General features: G+C 46.6%; 1 protein-coding gene across 11 annotated transcripts in view; it reads right to left on the minus strand.

The window, feature by feature from the left end:
- The window catches only part of TCF3 (transcription factor 3), a 130,855-nt gene that overhangs the window by 46,109 nt on the left and 65,536 nt on the right, over nt 1-19,210 (minus strand). For 10 of the 11 annotated variants that reach the window (XM_050933734.1, XM_050933733.1, XM_050933732.1 and 7 more), the window contains 2 exons: nt 17,298-17,371; nt 15,305-15,401 (listed from right to left, as the gene is read on the minus strand). In XM_050933734.1, coding sequence (XP_050789691.1) covers nt 15,305-15,401; nt 17,298-17,371 — 171 coding nt within the window. The remainder of the gene's footprint in view (nt 1-15,304; nt 15,402-17,297; nt 17,372-19,210) is intronic. The other variant, XM_050933729.1, reaches the window with a different exon arrangement.

Here is a 19,210-nt window from a genome sequence, read left to right on the forward strand (position 1 = left end):
TGGGAGGAAATCCAGGACCTTTCCAATCACTGAAGGAGCCTGTTTGAAATGAAAAGCCTCTCTTTCTAGAGAATGATCACTGAGGGGATATACCCTGATAAAAAGGTTAAATCCACGCTCCCTCCACCACTGAGTGAACACTGGCAACCTGTCTCGGGGGGAGCAATTAAAAATACAGCTGGCTGGGAAACGGAGTGTTGTTTCTCCCCCTCCCTGCAGAAAATTGTGTGTTTTCAGTGAAAAATTGAAGACAGAAATATTTCGAGTTCTGAAATGCTGCTGTAGCACTGCATGGGCTGGGCTCACTGGTCAGGTCACCGCTTTCCCAGGACATCTGTGTCCCCCTCTTGTCCAGGAGACATCGTGCATCATGGCAGTTTTATGGCCATAATGCTGACTAGAGAGTTTGGCCCATAGAGAATGGGAGCATGAGGCATCTGAAATGTAACTTCCACCAGGCAATAGGATTGGGGGGGGGGGGGGGCGGGGGGGAGAAGAGGTTGGGGCAGCATTTGCGAACAGGGAGTTTCGCAAGGGAGTTCTCCAGGTGAAGGAGGAGCAAATACATACAGCATCTGTGGGGTAAGTGACTGTCTGCAGTGTGTGTGTGTGGGGGGGGGGGGGGGGGGGGGGGGGGGGGAGTTACTTGCTGTGTGCTGAGCTCGTGTTTGTCAGTCTGTTTGTTTGTTTTGGTTGTTTGAAGGACCATGTGCTGTAGCTGGCAGTTGGAGGCTGAGCTACAAAGGAAGGTTTGAAAGCTAGAAGCCTCTGGTAATTGGCTGAGCCTTAACCAGTGGGTGGGGCATTCACTCAGGCCACAGCTTTATAAAGCCACGCACAAGCGACCAGGGAGAAGCCGTGCACAAGCGACCACGGAGCTTTGCGAACAGGGGCTGCTAACAGGGAGTTTCGCAAACTACATCCAAAATCTCTCTCTTTAAAGCAGAGCAGAGAGGGAGCTGCAGACAGGGGAGTCTGAGAGGGAGGCTTACAATGGTTAGGAAGACCCGTAACACCTGTGGCAGCAATGCTGCTGTCTCCTCCACCTGCACCTGTAGCCAGAGCACGGATGCTTCTACCCAAATTCTGGTGTGGTTTTGCAATGACTGTAACTTGCAATTTCCACTTAACTGATATCTAGGCGGGGGGGGGGGGGGGGGCATCCAATGTGAAAGGTGCCTACTGGTGGAATCTCTCAGGCAGCAGGTGAGAGAGCTACAGGAGGTGGCTAGGTCGAGGAGCATCCGTATCCACAAGCAATTCCTGGACAGTGTCCATGTGGAGACAGCTGAGGTAGCTGTCCCAGTTAACAGGACTGCTGACACACCACTGGTGGAGGAGATGGCTCAGGGTGGGCACTGGCAGCTGGTTACTTCTGGCAGCGGGCAGTGCTCCACCCCTGCTGCGAACCCTCCCGCCGTGGTAACAGGTAACCGTTATGCTCTTCTTGATACAGGAGAGAAGGAATTACCCCTACAGTAAAGGAGGAGAAGCCTCGTACCCCTAAGGCTGAGAGGTCTGCTGCCACCACTGAAAATAGGAAACGTGGGGTGGTGGTGGTCAGAGACTCTCTGCTGAGGGGGATGGAGGCGCCCATCTGTCGCCCTGACATTTCATCTGGGGTGGTATGCTGCCTGCCGGGGGCCTGTATCCGAAATGTTACAGAGGCATTGTGGAGGATTATCCAGCCTTCTGACTACTACCTCATGCTACTCATCCATGTAAGCACAAATGATACTGCCAGGTGTGACGCTGAGCGGATCAAGAGTGACTACAGGGCTCTGGGAGTACGGGTTAAGGGGTTTGGAGCGGAGGTGGTATTCTCTTCGATTCTTCCTGTCAAAGGTAGGGGCCCGGGCAGAGACAGATGCATCATGGAGGTGAATGCCTGGCTGTGAAGATGGTGTCGCCAGGAGGACTTTGGCTTCCTCGACCAAGGGATGCTATTCGAGGAAGGACTGCTAGGCAGAGATGGCGTTCACCTTTCGAGGAGGGGAAAGACCCTATTTGCACACAGACTGGCTAACATAGTGAGGAGGGCTTTAAACTAGGTTCGACGGGGAAAGGTGAGCAAAGCCCACAGGTAAGTGGGGAACATGAAGACCTGGGAGATGGGTCGGAACAAGAGGGAGCGTGGGCTATAATGGCAGAGAGAAAGGAGGGTCAGGGCAAAATTGGGAGGCAAGATCAAACCAGTATCTTAGATGCCTATATACAAACACGAGAAGTATGGGTAATAAGCAGGAAGAACTGGAAGTGCTAATAAATAAATACAACTATGACATTGTTGGCATCACTGAAACTTGGTGGGATAATACACATGATTGGAATGTTGGTGTGGATGGGTATAGTTTGCTCAGGAAAGATAGATGGGAAAAAGGGAGGAGGTGTTGCCTTATATATTAAAAATGTACACATTTGGACTGAGGTGGAGATGGACATAGGAGACGGAAGTGTGAGAGTCTGGGTTAGGATAAAAGGGGTAAAAAACAAGGGTGATGTGCTAGGAATCTACTACAGGCCACCTAACCAGGTGGATGAGGTGGATGAGGCTTTTTTTAAACAACTAACAAAATCATCCAAAGCCCAAGATTTGGTGGTGATGGGGGACTTCAACTATCCAGATATATGTTGGGAAAATAACACCGCGGGGCACAGACTATCCAATAAGTTCCTGGACTGCATTGCAGACAACTTTTTATTTCAGAAGGTTGAAAAAGCTACTAGGGGGGAAGCTGTTCTAGACTTGATTTTAGCAAATAGGGAGGAACTTGTTGAGAATTTGAAAGTAGAAGGAAGCTTGGGTGAAAGTGATCATGAAATCATAGAGTTTGCAATTCTAAGGAAGGGTAGAAGGGAGTACAGCAAAATAGAGACAATGGATTTCAGGAAGGTGGATTTTGGTAAGCTCAGAATCCCATGGGAATCAAGACTGAGGGGAAAAACAACTGAGGAGAGTTGGCAGTTTTTCAAAGGGACACTATTAAGGGCTCAAAAGCAAGCTATTCGGATGGGTAGGAAAGATAGAAAATGTGGCAAAAGACCACCTTGGCTTAACCAGGAGATCTTGCATGACCTACAAAAGAAAAAGGAGTCATAAAAAATGGAAACTAGGTCAGATTACAAAGGATGAATACAGGCAAATAACTCAGGAATGCAGGGGCAAGATTAGAAAGACAAAGGCACAAAATGAGCTCAAACTAGCTATGGGAATAAAGGGAAACAAGACGACTTTTTATCAATACATTAGAAGCAAGAGGAAGACCAAGGACAGGGTAGGCCCACTGCTCAGTGAGGAGGGAGAAACGGTAACAGGAAACTTGAAAATGGCAGAGATGTTTAATGACTTCTTCGTTTCGGTCTTCACTGAGAAGTCTGAAGGAATGTCTAACATAGTGAATGCTTATGGGAAGGGGGCAGGTTTAGAAGATAAAATAAAAAAAGAGCAAGTTAAAAATCACTTAGAAAAGTTAGATGCCTGCAAGTTACCAGGGCCTGATGAAATGCATCCTAGAATACTCAAGGAGTTAATAGAGAATGTATCTGAGCCTCTAGCTATTATCTTTGGAAAGTCATGGGAGACGGGAGAGATTCCAGAAAACTGGAAAAGGGCAAATATAGTGCCCATCTATAAAAAGGGAAATAAAAACAACCCAGGAAACTACAGACCAGTTAGTTTAACTTCTGTGCCAGGGAAGATAATGGAGCAAGTAATTAAAGAAATCATCTGCAAACACTTGGAAGCTGGTACGGTGACAGGGAATAGCCAGCATGGATTTGTAAAGAACAAATCGTGTCAAACCAAGCTGATAGGATAACGAGTCTTGTGGATAAGGGAGAAGCGTTGGATGTGGTATACCTAGACTTTAGTAAGGCATTTGATACGGTCTCGCATGATATCCTTATCGATAAACTAGGCAAATACAATTTAGATGGGGCTACTATAAGGTGGGTGCATAACTGGCTGGATAACCATACTCAGAGAGTAGTTATTAATGGCTCCCAATCCTGCTGGACAGGTATAACAAGTGGGGTTCCGCAGGGGTCTGTTTTGGGACCAGCTCTGTTCAATATCTTCATCAACGACTTAGATGTTGGCATAGAAAGTACGCTTATTAAGTTACCAAACTGGGAGGGATTGCAACTGCTTTGGAGGACAGGGTCAAAATTCAAAATGATCTGGACAAACTGGAGAAATGGTCTGAGGTAAACAGGATGAAGTTCAATAAAGACAAATGCAAAGTGCTTCACTTAGGAAAGAACAATCAGTTTCACACATACAGAATGGGAAGAGACTGTCTAGGAAGGAGTATGGCAGGAAGAGATCTAGGGGTTATAGTGGACCACAAGCTAAATATGAGTCAGTGTGATACTGTTGCAAAAAAGCAAACGTGATTATGGGATGCATTAACAGGTGTGTTGTGAGCAAGACACGAGAAGTCATTCTTCCGCTCTACTCTGCGCTGGTTAGGCCTCAATTGGAGTATTGTGTCCAGTTCTGGGCACCGCATTTCAAGAAAGATGTGGAGAAATTGGAGAGGGTCCAGAGAAGAGCAACAAGAATGATTAAAGGTCTTGAGAACATGACCTATGAAGGAAGGCTGAAAGAATTGGGTTTATTTAGTTTGGAAAAGAGAAGACTGAGAGGGGACATGATAGCAGTTTTCAGGTATCTAAAAGGGTGTCATCAGGAGGAGGGAGAAAACTTATTCACCTTAGCCTCCAATGATAGAACAAGAAGCAATGGGCTTAAACTGCAGCAAGGGAGATTTAGGTTGGACATTAGGAAAAAGTTCCTAACTGTCAGGGTAGTTAAACACTGGAATAAATTGCCTACGGAGGTTGTGGAATCTCCATCTCTGGAGATATTTAAGAGTAGGTTAGATAAATGTCTATCAGGGATGGTCTAGACAGTATTTGGTCCTGCCATGAGGGCAGGGGACTGGACTCGATCTCTCGAGGTCCCTTCCAGTCCTAGAGTCTGTGAGCATAACATCCAATAGCCAGGGGAAGGGCCCCCCTCTGTGGGTACTGCTAGGCAAAAGTCTCTGGCTCCTGTGCACTGGGCACGCACTGATCTATGTGGAATGTGTGTCTATGTCGACACAAAGAAAAACTTGTGTTTTCATGCATTTGTTTTTTAAACAAACAGCTAAAGTTTTCCATGGAAAACTGATTTTTTCCTTTAATTGAAAATCAGCTCTGACAAAGTTTTCAGCCAGCCATAACTACAGCATGTTACGAGTGCCCCTAGGGAACGGGGGAGAGTGGGTGTCCCACAAACCCAAACAAGCTCATCAGCACTGTATCCCCTGGGTCTACACGACTCAAGAGGCAGCATCAGCAGGGAGTTGCTGAACACATTAAATTCTATATGTAGTCGTCATTCAGCCAAATCTCCCCTTTCCACTAAGGAGAGAAAACTCTCTTTGGCAAAACCCCAACATTTCTGCTTCCCAAGACATGCCCAATCTAGTCAGCAAATAGAAAAGCTCGGTTAGGATGCAGGCTGATACATGTGAAGTGGCGTAACTGGCTACACTGTAGCCTGGTGGGGAGTTAACATGATTAAAGACGCCATCCTTTCCCCAGTTAACAGAGGATCTCTCTGTTGGGAGCAAACAGGGTGAGGAAGAGAACACTCCCAGTTCGTTTTCTCTCTTAAGGTGGGTAGAGGCCAATGTGTGTGTTCGGATGCTTCCCGAGACAGGCAGGTGGTGAGGACCAAGGATGGTATTGGTTTTGAAAAGCCAGAAGGGGGCTTATATGGCAGTCTCATTTTATCTGGAACCCCACAGGTGCTAATGGTTTACTCCCACCTCCGACAGCATCAGACTGACTGCATGAACCTTGAACCCACCCACCTGCAGAAAAGGGCTGAGGGGCTAGGAACAGCACCGCCCACCCAGCAAGAGAGACTCAGGTCACTTCCAGCAGAGACAGCATTCAACTTGGTCCCTACGTTCTTCTCTGCAGGCCCTCACCCCTGCCCTGTGACAGCATGTTGTCACTTCTTCCAAAACCAGCATCCAGGTGTACTCAATGCACCTCACTTACAGTTAAGGATGGTAAAATACTCCAGCCCATGTTACTATTTTGTTCCACAGGCTTAAATATTAAGTAAACAAAAGGTCAAAATGTCACAGGGTGGATCTCTTAAATGACCTAATTTTTAAAAGAGCTTAAGAGCTATATTTGCTACAGATGCTGAAACTTTACAGAAATAACTCAACAGGTTGTGTCAGGCAGATCATGCTTAGCCCTAAATCAGAGGGAAACCAGGGTAATTCCAGAACGCTTTATCTGGTAAGCAACTGACAAGCTTCCCTTGCTGCAAATATATCGCTGTTTACATGTATCGCTTTGTTGGTTAAGAGACTTTTAAAGCAAGTATCAGGTGGCGCTATGATCTTAAGGGAACAAACAGCACTAAAAGCAAGTGTGCTAATGCCCACAAGGCAAAATGAAATTATTGTGCACCTGATTGTTTGCAAAAAAGATTGCCATTTTAAACAAACAATGTTACATTTCTGATACTCTCCAAAGCTTCAGAACATGCACACGCATGTACATTCACACACTAGGGCTGAAATTTCCACACTTAAATCTTACACGAGGAATCCCTCGCTCCTGTCCAGCAGCTACCTCAGAGTATGGCTAGGTATTAGCAACCTATTCTACGCCATCAACAGTGAGGGATTTGGCAGGACAAAGGTGCACTGAAAAACAGGCAGCTTCAGCACAGGCTTTCGTGGATTCAAGTGACTCTCACTGTTTGAAAGCAACTTTGGTGGTTGAAAATGCTTCCGTTTTCAGTGAGACAGAAAAATAAAGCAACAGCACTCGGGAAGCACAAGAGATTGTAGAGTCTAAAGCCGTCAGCAATTAAGGCAATAAATCTGACTCGGGGGGGGGGGGGGGGGGGAAGGGAAGGAAGGGGAGATATTAGTATGTTGACAAAGTCTTCTTGATTTTAACAATATCTAGAGTTTTGAAATTCACCCACTGTTCTACTGATGAGTTGTACTGCACAGAAAAAGCCAACATTTCCATGGGGACCACAGAAACAATGTATGGTTTCTGCTCTCTGCAATCAGTCCTCCTTCCCCTTCCCAGACCATGCCGAGCGCTCACAAAAAACCCACCTCAACAAAAACGAGGACTAAAGCGTGTGTCAGTGGGGTACAGTTTATACCCTCAATCCCTACTCCCACCTCCTCCCAAAAAATTACATTTGGTTACAAAAATTCGACAGACAGTCCCCAGTTTTAAGAATCTTTGAAAAATATAGAAGATGCTGGAAACAGATCCGCTAAATACTTCATTTTGAATTTTGCACATTTTTGCAAATTTTAGGAGGCAAAATTAAGGTTGGGTAGGCAATGTAAATTGGGTGGGGTTGCACTGAGAAAAGAAGGATCAGTTGGAAGCGGGAACTGGATGCCTTAAATATTTCCAGCCATCTTAACTTCAGGGGCGGAGGGTGTTTGAAGTGGCAGAATTTTTTAAAATGGTGCAATTCTTCTGGGAATGAGTCCCCTGAAGCTCAGCTGCCACAGTCACTCTCTCTCTTCAAATAGAGGCTTTACATTTCTGGTTTTTTGAAGGAAGGCCAAAAGTTTGAATCAGGCTGCTGCATAAGGCCCACAGGAGAGGAGCCCTGCTCTGTCAGATCGTACAGGACTCAAAACTAGAGAGTTCTACTTCGGTAGACTTGGACAGGTCTATGGAGTGAGCATGCACACGTAGAGGAAGAAAGCGGTAGGGGGACAACACTCATGTGGTAGTAGGTAATGGAGGGAGAATTGGGAGATTTTTAGCCACATGGACAGATTTTAAGTGCTTTATACCGGGGAGTGTCAAGTGTTTAAATTTCTTAGCATGGCAAAGGCTTGTCATTTCCCCATTCTTTATTTCTCCTCCAGCTCCCTGCACTCCCCTTCCACATTTCTCGAACTCCTGCATACAAACATGCACACATGCACACGCTCACACAAGTCTGCCAGAGGGGTCTGCAGTACATTATTTTCACCAGTGTATAATAAGCAATTTGTCAATCGATTTCCTCCCCCCAAACTTACACACCCTTGCCCGAAGGACTACGAACATGCCTACTGTGAAATTAAAACATAACATGGTGTGCATCAGCGCTCAGGTAACTTCGGCTTTTCTAAGACACCCACCAGACAGATTTCCATTCTCTGCCTGCAAACAGCTAAGCAGATTCTCTCTTTTAAAAAAGCAGCATTTGAATTCACTTCTGGACAAGGACCGAGAAGAGGAAGCTTCATGCCAGACGGTCATTTATCCCGACATCGGCAAACCCTGAAAATACGGGCCTACGCTGAAAGTACCTTTGCAGGCATGTCACTAAGCAGGATGCAAAGCCATATTGTGCAGCAACTTTCACACACCCACATCCACACACCCCAGACACACACAGTGTCTCACATACAACAATGCAAGCAGGATGGCCAGTTTAAACAAACATGCCATTTCAGTGTTTCTGCCCCTGGACAAGCAAAACTCAAGTGCATAGGAACAAGCCAAGTAAAGGCTATTTGCGTTTTCTGTGGACTTGCAGATAAGCCTCCCCAGCAAAGTGCAGGTGCTTACAACCCGGGAACATCCTGCACTTCTGCCAGGCCCCTGGGAATTCACACATGGATGCCCTCAAATCGTCCAGCCCCAGAAGCAAGCGGTACAGCCTCTACCACTCCCTACAGTCCCATGAGTACTCCCCTCTTCCCCATCAACATGAGCACAGCAACCCACGACATCGAGCGCTGACACAGCAAGATTGAAGGAATTAAAATATATATATATATATATATATATATATATATATCTGTTCTGACTTCAGTAATTCTATTAGAGTTATTTCCTGCGGGGAGGGGAGGGGAGGGAAAGCACAGCAGAGGGAACAATTTAAAAATTAAAAAAAAAGTTAAAAAAAATGGGAGTCGTCACATCCCCATGTCCATGGGCAGATTAAAACCATTGTCCAGGAAGAACGCAATTCACAATAGCTCACAATGCACACCCGATTAGAAACACTTCTCTGAAAAGAAGCTAATTACTAGAAATAATTACGAGAAAGAAATCTGTTCTGGCTTATCAGTTTCCCTGCTGTTTAAACAATTTCCCCCACCCCCCCTTTCACTGAGGGTGAATGGTGAACAGAGCAACTGATTTCAAAGATTGCTTTTAGAAGAGCTCCCCCCCCCGGATTAGCAGGTTCAAGAACAAGAAGGGCCCTACCGGTCCAGGATTCACACCCCGCCTCTGCCCACAAGGGTCTGTAAATGGCAAAGAGGAGACTAGGCCGTGATTCCTTTTAAGGGACTGAAGGCCCCAATATTGGTCTTGTGCCATTTGTTTGCTTCTTTGCGATGGCCCAAAAGGGGGTCTCGTCCCAAATTTCTTCCCTATTAGAAATTCAGGCCTGGCCATCCATGTTGATACTTCTCCAAGGCAGACATCAGAAGAGACAGGAGGCCGAAAACTCAGAAATGTGTGGAAGGGGCGAGGTAATTTTTGTTCAGCCAGTTTAACACGCACACTGCTCCTTTCAATGATTGTGAGAGCGCTCACCTGTGCGTGCCCTTGGGTGCTCAAGAATCCCTCTAGAAAATCAGGGAAGACCAGACACATCAGGAATGTTCAATCTGAAATGCTGCACCAGTCAAATGACATGCCAATCAATCCCTTCTCTGGAGCTATTATTTACTTGTGTTATAACACCTAACGGCCTCACAAAGCACGGTCCCTATCTGTGTTAGGTGCCATCCATACACAGAGCGAGAGTCCCTGCCCCGGAGAGCTTACGTTCTTAAGTAGACAAGACAGACAGCTCAAGTGTGGGAGAGGGAACAGAGGCGCGCACAGACCGGGAAGAGATTTGCCTGAGATCACACAGCAGGTTAGTGAGAGTTGGGAACAGAACCCCAGCCTCCTGAATCTCAGTCCAGTGCCCCACATCCACTCTAGACCTCCAGTGCTAAACCAGAACACGTTCTATTAGCATGCAGAAAATTCTTCCCATTAGCCCAATAGGATTAAAGACTTTAGACTCACACTTTAAAGGTCAGAGGGGATCATCTAGTCTGACCTCCTGCACATTGTGGGCCACTGAACCTCATCTCCCCCCTGTAACAGATCCCTAACCTCTGGCTGAATTACTAAAGTCCTCAAATCTTAAAGACTTCAAGATACAGAGAATCCACCACTTACTCTAGTTCAAACCAGCAGGTGACCCGGTCGGAACGCTGCAGAGGAAGCTCCACTGAGCTGTTACAGATGAAAATCTTTTACATCTTAGAAAGCAACACCCAGAGCTGGCAACTGCAAAGCTCACAAGTTTAGCACAAATCTTTACTGCTCCACTCACGGCCAGTTTACAGAATGCGCTCTCTCCCTCCTTCCCTTTTTGGAGAATGATTATTAATCGTATGTGTTCCAGCAGCAGCTAGAGGGGCAAGCCAAGGTCAGATGCTGCACGTGCCCATAGCAAGACAGTCCCTGCCCCAACACAGTTAATCATCTAAATAGACAATAGGTGGAAGGGGGGACAGGCAGAGAGAGGGGAAGGTCATATGCAGAACTGGGACTAGAACCCAGATCCCCCTCATTCCCGAGTCAATCAGGCCATGCTGCCCCTCAGTGACAGAAATGACATCGATCTGGGTGGCAAGGCTGGCGACAGGGAGTCTGGTAACACTGGGGATAGATGCTAGAGAGGCTCATCACCACTTTACCTTAGTAACAGGCAAAAAGTTACATAACAAAGGTTCAAAGTTCTAAACTTCTCCTCAGATGAGGAAACCACCAAGGCAACCGTTGCCACAATTCACGATGGCACAGAGGAGGTGTGTTGCTTCTATCATGTGCTCTTAAGTAGTGTTAAATATTGGTGTAAAACGTGAGAGATTTAATACGTGAAAGGTTTGCGAGATGGGACTTCTTACCAATGGGTCTGGAGTGTAGTAAGCACTTGAGGCACAAGTAACAGGTCAGTGGCATCTTTAGGTGCCTTTTCCCTGTTGCCTGATCATCCAAAAGTAGTCCAGGTCCCAAGAGTTGCTGTAATGAAGTCTCCACAAAGTCAGAAAACACCTTGCGTAAAACGTAAAGCTGGTGTTGGCATCATCCTCCGTGCCATCGTGAATTGTGACAACAGTTGCCTTGGTGGCTTCCTCATCTGAGGAGAAGTTTAGAACTTCGGACCTTTGTTATGTAACTTTTCGCCTGTTACTAAGGTAAAGTGGTGATGAGCCTCTCTAGCGTCTACCCTGTTTTACCAGACTCCCTGTCGCCAGCCTCGCCACCTAGATAGATGTCATTTCTGTCTAAGCCTGCCTAACGCTTTCTGTGTCAAGGTGCCTCTTGCCTCTCCATTTTTCTTTGGGGCAGGTAAAAAATGGAGCAGAAACAAAAAATTTTATTTTTAAAAGCAGCACTGGCTTGACTGCATTCCACTGCTAGCAGACACACGCAAAACTGCTGGTCCCACTGTCAGATGCTTCAGTGGACAAATTCGAAGCCTGCGGGGCAGCGATCTGTAGTTTGGGAAACCGTATGCACCCAGGGGAAAATTGCAGGAGTTACCACTTCTTGCATCCATTTGTCCATGGCAGAGGGGCTGCCCTATACCTTATGGCATGCAAACTGACAGCTGCCCACTGCCCAAATTCCACAATGCCCGAGTGTTCTCAGAAACCAGAATTCGGAAGATGTTCATTTGTGGAGCATCCTCAGCCTAGACTTCCCCTACCCATCCCACTCAGTCTTGGAATTTCTAGCCCAGAATGTGCTCCTGTTGAAAGGAGAGTCTCTTTTAGAGCACTCTGGCATTCCTGGAGGAAATAAAGATACCAAGACTTTGGAATGGATTTTAACTGCACTCTTGGAAAAGAGACTGGAAGATGGCCAACTGGGAGGGTGATCTCACATCCTTCTCTGCTCTCTCGCCTCACATTGCTTGTATCATCCTATCTACACCCTTTCATCTTCTGCGCGTCTGGGTTATTAGTATAGCTGGTACATTTTTCATTCTAAGCTCTCCTCCCTGCCCCAACCCCATCCATAACACAAAAAATATATATATCGTTTTTCAAACACACACATACATATATATAAATATATATAGTTTTTCAAACTGGAAACTAGTTCTTTTTAGGTTGCTGTATTTTTGTTTATATATATATAAAAATAAACTTTCTAGTTTGCCAGTGAAGCCAGAATCTGGAAAATTTAGATTTCAGAATTTCATTTTTTGCTTCTTCCACCTTCCCACATCTGAATGCAATAGAATAAAGGATATCCAGGGCTTCCCCCCTACACATTTTCCATTTCTCTCTTTTTTTCTTCCTTGACACTAACTTTTCAGAAATTTTGGGGGGGGGGGGGGGCGGGGAAGAAGGGGTGGAGGACCCTGTCCCAGTACAGCCACCCTCCACCCTATCACATGCAGTGGCAAAAAGGAGAAACAAAATTTTGAATTTTGGGAGGAAAGCATTTCATGAATTATTTATTTTAATCATTTCAGTTTGGGAATGAAAACTGAAATTTCAGATTTCCCCTCTCCCGTTCTAAACTAGTTTGTCCCCTTCCCCACCCCCCCATTTCCAGTGATGCAGCCTCTGTCCCCAGTCACCAGCCTCCTACACTCCTGGAAGATTAGATCTTTTCATCACTGAATTGGGAGACCTGGATCAAGCCACAATCCTCAAGAGTTCCATAATGTGCAATGACGTCTCATCAGGTGGCCCCACTCTAAGAGTTTGTAGGGCTCTGGGTGCTACGGACAGACATTCAGAGGGGATGCAAGCTCTAAGTGCTAGTGACGGCTAAAGGAGACTCCCATCAGCCCAGGCCCAAGTAACATGAACGTAGGAGGCTGATTGGGTATGCAGTGGAACCAGGGGACTATCTGATGTGCTAGCAAAAAACCTGGAGTTCTGTCCTTTAAGAGTAAGTCTATCTTTTGGGCAAAACATCTCACAGCGGCAGACATCTGGGGCTGAAACCTTCTTGTTCTTCCTCAAGGCAGCAGCTCCTATTCATCTGCTCCATGAGGAATCTTAGGAATTATGCCACCTTTAACTTTGTTCCAAGTGTTGCCTCTGGCTAGTTTTCTTCCCCCAAACCTGAAGCATTTCACGCAGACTTCCCTGTTGCCATTAAGAAACTCTACCTCTGCTTTTATTACATCCTCCAGGTCAGAAAGCAAAAAGCCACCTCCTCTCTGACCCAACAAGGAAATAGCTCACTCAGAGGCGCTCTTAGAGTCATAGAAGATTAGGATTGGAAGAGACCTCAGGAGGCCATCTAGTCCAACCCCCTGCTCAAAGCAGGACCAACACCAACTAAATCTTCATTTCCTCCTCTGGATGGGACCATGGAGACTTAACTCGGAAGTTCCCCTTTTGACCACGGTGTGGAAGTAACCATCTGGAGATAGAGACTGGCTCTCCAGATAGCCTGGTGGCCTGGATCTGACAGCTTCCCTCTTCCACCACATACAGAGCAGGAGGAGGAAATTGGCCAACATTTGCTTCCTAGATCTATTAGGTCCTTCTCTTCCGTTTTATACCTCGCTCTGGAGAAGGAGGAAGCACTGATTTTAGCAGGGATTTTCTTTTAAAGAATACAGCTCCCCCTCCCCCTTTCACTAAAGGCCACTGCCGGTAATAGCCTTTCTCCCCCACTCCCAGACACGCCTCAGCTGGCCACGTTAACGGGAGGGTTTTAACCACTGCTGCTAAGGGAAAGGAGGGGATGTCTAACCCTGATTCCTTGCCTAATGTAATTAGAAGCTCTCTAAGCCCTTCAGGATGGATATTTTCTGCTCTTAATCCCCCGAGTCTGAAGAGGTAAGGAGGTAAATTGTGCACAAATCAGTTGTGCACAAATCATCATCTCTGGGGAAAGAAGGGAAGTGAGCAGGAGCTAGCTTGGCAGCAGGAGCAAGGAGCTTGAAGAGGTGTGGTTCCCTTACTGCTGCCTGACCCAGATGGTTGGAGAAGCACGAGGGAAAGAACTGGGTCCTCAGCAGAATTCAGTGAGTGTCTTGGCTCCTCTGGAGACAGAGCAGGAGACAGAGCGAGGGGACTTCATGGGCCAAATGGGGGCCGGGGGGCAGGTTAGAGGAGTGCAGAGCACTTGCCACACAGGCGAGACTAGCGAATTCCCCAGCATCTCCACTATCTGGTGGCCCAGTAGTCGCGGTGTGAAGGAACACCTGCAGGTCACACCTGCTAGACAGGGCCCCTGTGGAAAAAGGCTCCTTCAAAACAAACCAAAAACTTCCCTTCTAGGAGTGTGCATAGCAACATTTGGGGGGAGTAAGAAGTAGGAGAACATCATCCAGGTTGGATATCAATGCCCCATGGTCAACCGGAGGGGCCAATGCTGAGCAATATATATGGTGCTTCTTTCCTTCCAGGCTGTCTGAACATCCTGCACTCTGGACAGCGTGTCAAGACAGACCGGGAATGAAACCAGGCTCTCCCACACACCAACACTATCAGGTCACACTACAGCCCTCGTGCAAAGCACGAGACTCCAGGCTGGTCACTTCAAGACCAGAGTGGAAATGGGCGAGAAAAGAAGGTCTTTCGAGCCATGGTGCAGGTTAGGAAAAATGTTAAAGTGGCGTTGGGGTGGGGGGCGGTGGAAAGAGCAGAAAACAGCTACCAGCTCTTGTATGCAGTCACATCTCATCATCTAAGGCAGATTTACAGCTCCAGATGTGCACTTACCTCCCTGCCTAGGAAAAGGGTCCCTATCAGACCCCATCCCATTGTATTCTGACTTCAACGACTCATCCGAGAGCACGACAGCAGCTTAGTTTAATGGAGCAGGGCTCTGAAAAATGGGGTTCTGTTCCTGGCTCTTTGGTCTTGGGAAAATTCCTTCTCCTCTCTTGGATGGTTTCCCCTCCCGTTCTCTCTCTATCTGGGCTATTTAAATTGCAAGCTCTTCGGGGCAGAGACTCTCTTATTATGTGTCTGTGCAGCACCCGGCACAACTGGGCCCTGATCTCTGCTGGAGACTCTAGATCTGACTGTGATAGATCAAAAAAATACCACCACCATGTAAAATACAAAGGCCCTTGTGCATCCATAAAACATTGACAGGGCCCCTGGATAGCAGCTCATTCAGCTGCAAGTTTGACAATAGCAACTTTTGGTGATGTCTGGGTGGATTATGACGGTCTGTGCAAACACTCATTAGGTTTTTTAATTCACCTGCATTACGTAGGCTGACAGCCTTGCTCAGAGGTAGAGCACGCAGTACTTACCTACAAGTCCAGATCCCAGGAATGGTGATGAAGATATGCTGTTGTGAGATGATAGGTCCCTGTGTTCTCCATAATGGGCGCCTTCACCATAGCCCTGCTAATGTAACACAGAACAGGAATAATTGTACATGGGAGATTGTCACAGGGAAATTATGGTTTATTTTATTTGTTCAATGGATGAGTGGGGAGAAGAGAACTTCCAGGGTAAGCCCTGCCATTGGGCACTCCCTCAGCTAGCATGGGAATCAAAAGCACCAGTCACATCAGTTGTGACACCTGGAAGCTTGCTTGAGCAAAATCCAGATCTGATTCTTTTTATGCAACTTGGGTTTAAATATAAAGAAGGACCCAAACCACAACATTTGGCTCTGAATTTCAAACTGCTTCCCCCTTTCCCCCAAACACACACAGTTCGGAGGTGTCTGCACTTGCGAGTTTTAGCCTGGTTCATCCTAGAAATGGGACAGCAGTGATATGGGGAGCCGAATTCCAGACCACAAGAGGATTCAGTCCAACATCCACCTCCAGCTACAGGTGAAAGGAGTAGGATAGTAATGCACTGGTTTCTCCATCTCCCTTCTTCATACATCTCAGCACCCAGGGACAGCAGGAGGTCCCAGCAGTGCTTCCAGAGCAGTGGGCTGGTTTGAGGAAGAGCCACAAAAACTGCTCCCTGAAGAGAAACAAAATGCTCTTCTACCCTGGCAGCTCCCACCCAACTTGCCCCCCTCCTGAAGGAGCTCGACACTTGGCAGGAACTATGTGAGCAAAAACTCCCGTTCAGAGGAGAAACGGGCCATAGAATTCACCCAGCCCACCCCTCCCCAAAGCCAGAAGGGGCGAGGGTGGGGGGGAAGAGGGGAGGTCTATAAAAATGAGAAACGATGTGGTGCCTGTTTCATCATTGACCTAAGGGAAGGGAACGGTGCCATTGTGAAAACGAATCACATAAACCCATTAAAACATGAGCATCTGTCAAAAAACACCATTTCAATTAAGTTAATGTCTTTTCTCTCTTCCCCTCCTCGGGCCCCAGTTATATGCTGTCACAGCCTCAATTCCTTCCCTGCAAACACTTCCAATTCTCTTCCTCCCGCCCCCCGTTGCTTTCCATTCCCTCCCTGAGAGCTCGTGTCAATCTGCTGGGCTGTAACCCTTGTAACCTGCTCTCTTACACAGGCACCTCCAATACTTCTGGTATGAGGCTCATCATGGGCATTGACAAAGCTGGGAGACGATACAGAAGCTCGATGTGTTCTGGTAGCAGCAGGCTTAACGGGGTAGCAGCAGATCTCACACCCAGACTGACCATGGAGTCTGGTTCCAGAGCCAGGCTATTCCAAGCGGGCTGGGGGTGTTCTGCTTGGACACCTGGCACCATCAGCTGCCAATTATAACTGCTGTTTTAGGGGCTACTTATTACATTCCCATTTCAGCCTCTCCTCTCCATCATGTGGGGCAGGTAAGAGGGTGAGCAAGTTGGAGTGCCAAGGTACAATGGTAGTAATCCGTGCTAGATGCCTAACTAAAAATGCTCGACTCAGAGCCAAAGTGACACTCCTGCTCTCCTCACTCAGCCATCAGGAACTACTGCTTTCCCTCAACTTAAAATGCAAGTCCAAGCATGGGTGAGGAAGTGCAGCGTTGTCTGGACAACCCAAGTCAACACTGATCCAGGTGCAGGCTAAACTACACTACACTTTTCAAGCAAGGAGGTGGTTTGCAAGAAAGCTGCCACAACATTTGCCCAGGCCGGCAGGGCCTTACAGGTGTGTTACTGTCAAGTAAGAGAGAAACCTTCTCTCATCCAGCACGACTGCAGAGTGACTGCAGAAGTGACCTATCTGAGGGGGTTAGCTGAGGCTCCATCACAAGAATGGCAAGAAAAATGTTTGCACGTTAAAACCGACTGGGCACGAACAAACACTGAGAAACCATCATGAAGAACCTGTTTATTTTTGTTTTAAGGCCTCTGTTTATGCTTCATCCTTACCCTTCCTTGGTCAAATGTGGAGCTGTTTTGATCTCCTGCACCCCAGGAACCTGATCCCGGTCTTTCATCCAAACCTACCAAAAAACAGGAAGAATAAAGGTTACTTTTACTTTATCAGCAAACCCTCAAAGGTGTCCTCTCAAAATTAACTCTTCCTTCTACAAACAAAACAATATTTTCATTAATAAACCATTTCCACTCATTGTGGCGGACTCTCTCCCTGAACCTCCCCATTTCAGCTGAGAGCTGAAAGCTTATTTAGTAAGCTTCAAAGCAAGCCCTACGTAGTTTTTATACATGTTCCAGAACCTGGGATGGTGGTTGGGGTGGGAAGGGGAACTGTTTCTTTAACTTTGCATGATTTAAGAGGTAGCTTGTAAATCTGGTCTTCCTAGGAGGTCAACATTTAAGAGGACTACAAATTAAACATCTCAATGCAGGTGCTCCCTTGCTCCCAAGCTGGTCTAATTTACGTCAATGCCAAGAACTGTATGTCCGCTGAACAACTGCACTTGAAACTGTTCGCTTACAGGGCCAAATTCTGCTCTCCCTTATACTTGTACAGATCTAGGAATAACTAACACCTTCAGCCCAGTACACTTAGATTGGCACCAGCCTAAATGAGGCCATCACTTGAGCTGTTAGTGTGCACTGTCCTAGACACAACCTCATCCTTTGCATTTTCATGCCTGTTTGAGTGAAACTTTACTTTCACCCCAGGGGGGCATAAAGCTGTGTCCCTGGCCCATGAGCAGCACCTGAACACAAAAAGGTTTGGTCAGAACATTCTCTAGTCAAATTAAGCATGAGGATCCTTTGCAAACAGAATTAAGCCCCAAGCCTCCCCCTTTGAGTCCCCGTTCAAAAAACCGACACCTAACATGACTTATTGGCGACTGTGTAGGTAAACTCCGCACAGGAAAGGTTTACCAGTTACACAGCAGGCACTGCCCCTTGCGTGCACACTCATGACAGCACTTTTTCAGTTTTGCTATAACCTCTTCCAAGTGACAAACTAGTCTGAATCCAAGCTACTTATAGCGACATAACCACACTGTGGGCACTCCTATTGCAGCATAACTCTAGTGGCTTAAATCTACACCGAAGGTTACACACAAAAAACTCCTTTCCTGTGGAGACAAGGCCTTTGATAGATTTCAATAGGCCGCTCAGGCCTAATGCTCCAGCGGTTGACGCCAACTATGGGCAATGCTAGGTATGACTGAAGGCTCCTACTTCACTGCTGAAAGTGACTGGCAGTAAACCCAGAAACGCCACAAAAGACAGACAAGGCAGAGGTCATTTTTCTTTCAGAAGGAGGCTTGTATTGGTTCACTTATTGAAAGATCACTGGTTAGTTTAGGAAAGCTGATCTCGGAGTGGGTGGGACTGTGACTGGGGTTCCCATCAAGATAGGCAGCTAACGCCAGGGCTTTGAGAGTCAGCTAGATACAGACACAAAATACCTCTGCCTTTGTCCAAAGGCTGCATCCATGGTTAACAAGGCAGTATGTATTCTATATGGTACTGGGTCAATTCAATAGTTTATGAACTTCACAACTGTAGGGCTGAGATTTTCAAAGTAGTCTAACAAATTCAGGTGCCCAAAATACACTGAATTTCAATGGAAGTTGGTACTTTGGGAGGAGGGGGGATTTTCAGTAGGAGATTTAGGAGCACTAGCCTCAGACTCTCAAAACAGTTGCGCTTCTAAACTCAGTTTCCTTTGAAAATCCCAGTCTAGCTGCGTACAGAATTTTTTTAAAATATACTGCTTACATAAAAACTGCTCACAATGTGCAGCAGCTCACAAAGTGTTTCGCAACCATGTTGTTGTCCTTTTTATATATAAAATGTATATTCAGAAATACATTTCTGATACAAGTAACACTTCAAAACAATTGCATCCCCCC

The sequence above is a fragment of the Gopherus flavomarginatus genome, chromosome 24, assembly GCF_025201925.1.
Source record: "Gopherus flavomarginatus isolate rGopFla2 chromosome 24, rGopFla2.mat.asm, whole genome shotgun sequence".
Classification (NCBI taxonomy): Eukaryota; Metazoa; Chordata; order Testudines; family Testudinidae; genus Gopherus; species Gopherus flavomarginatus.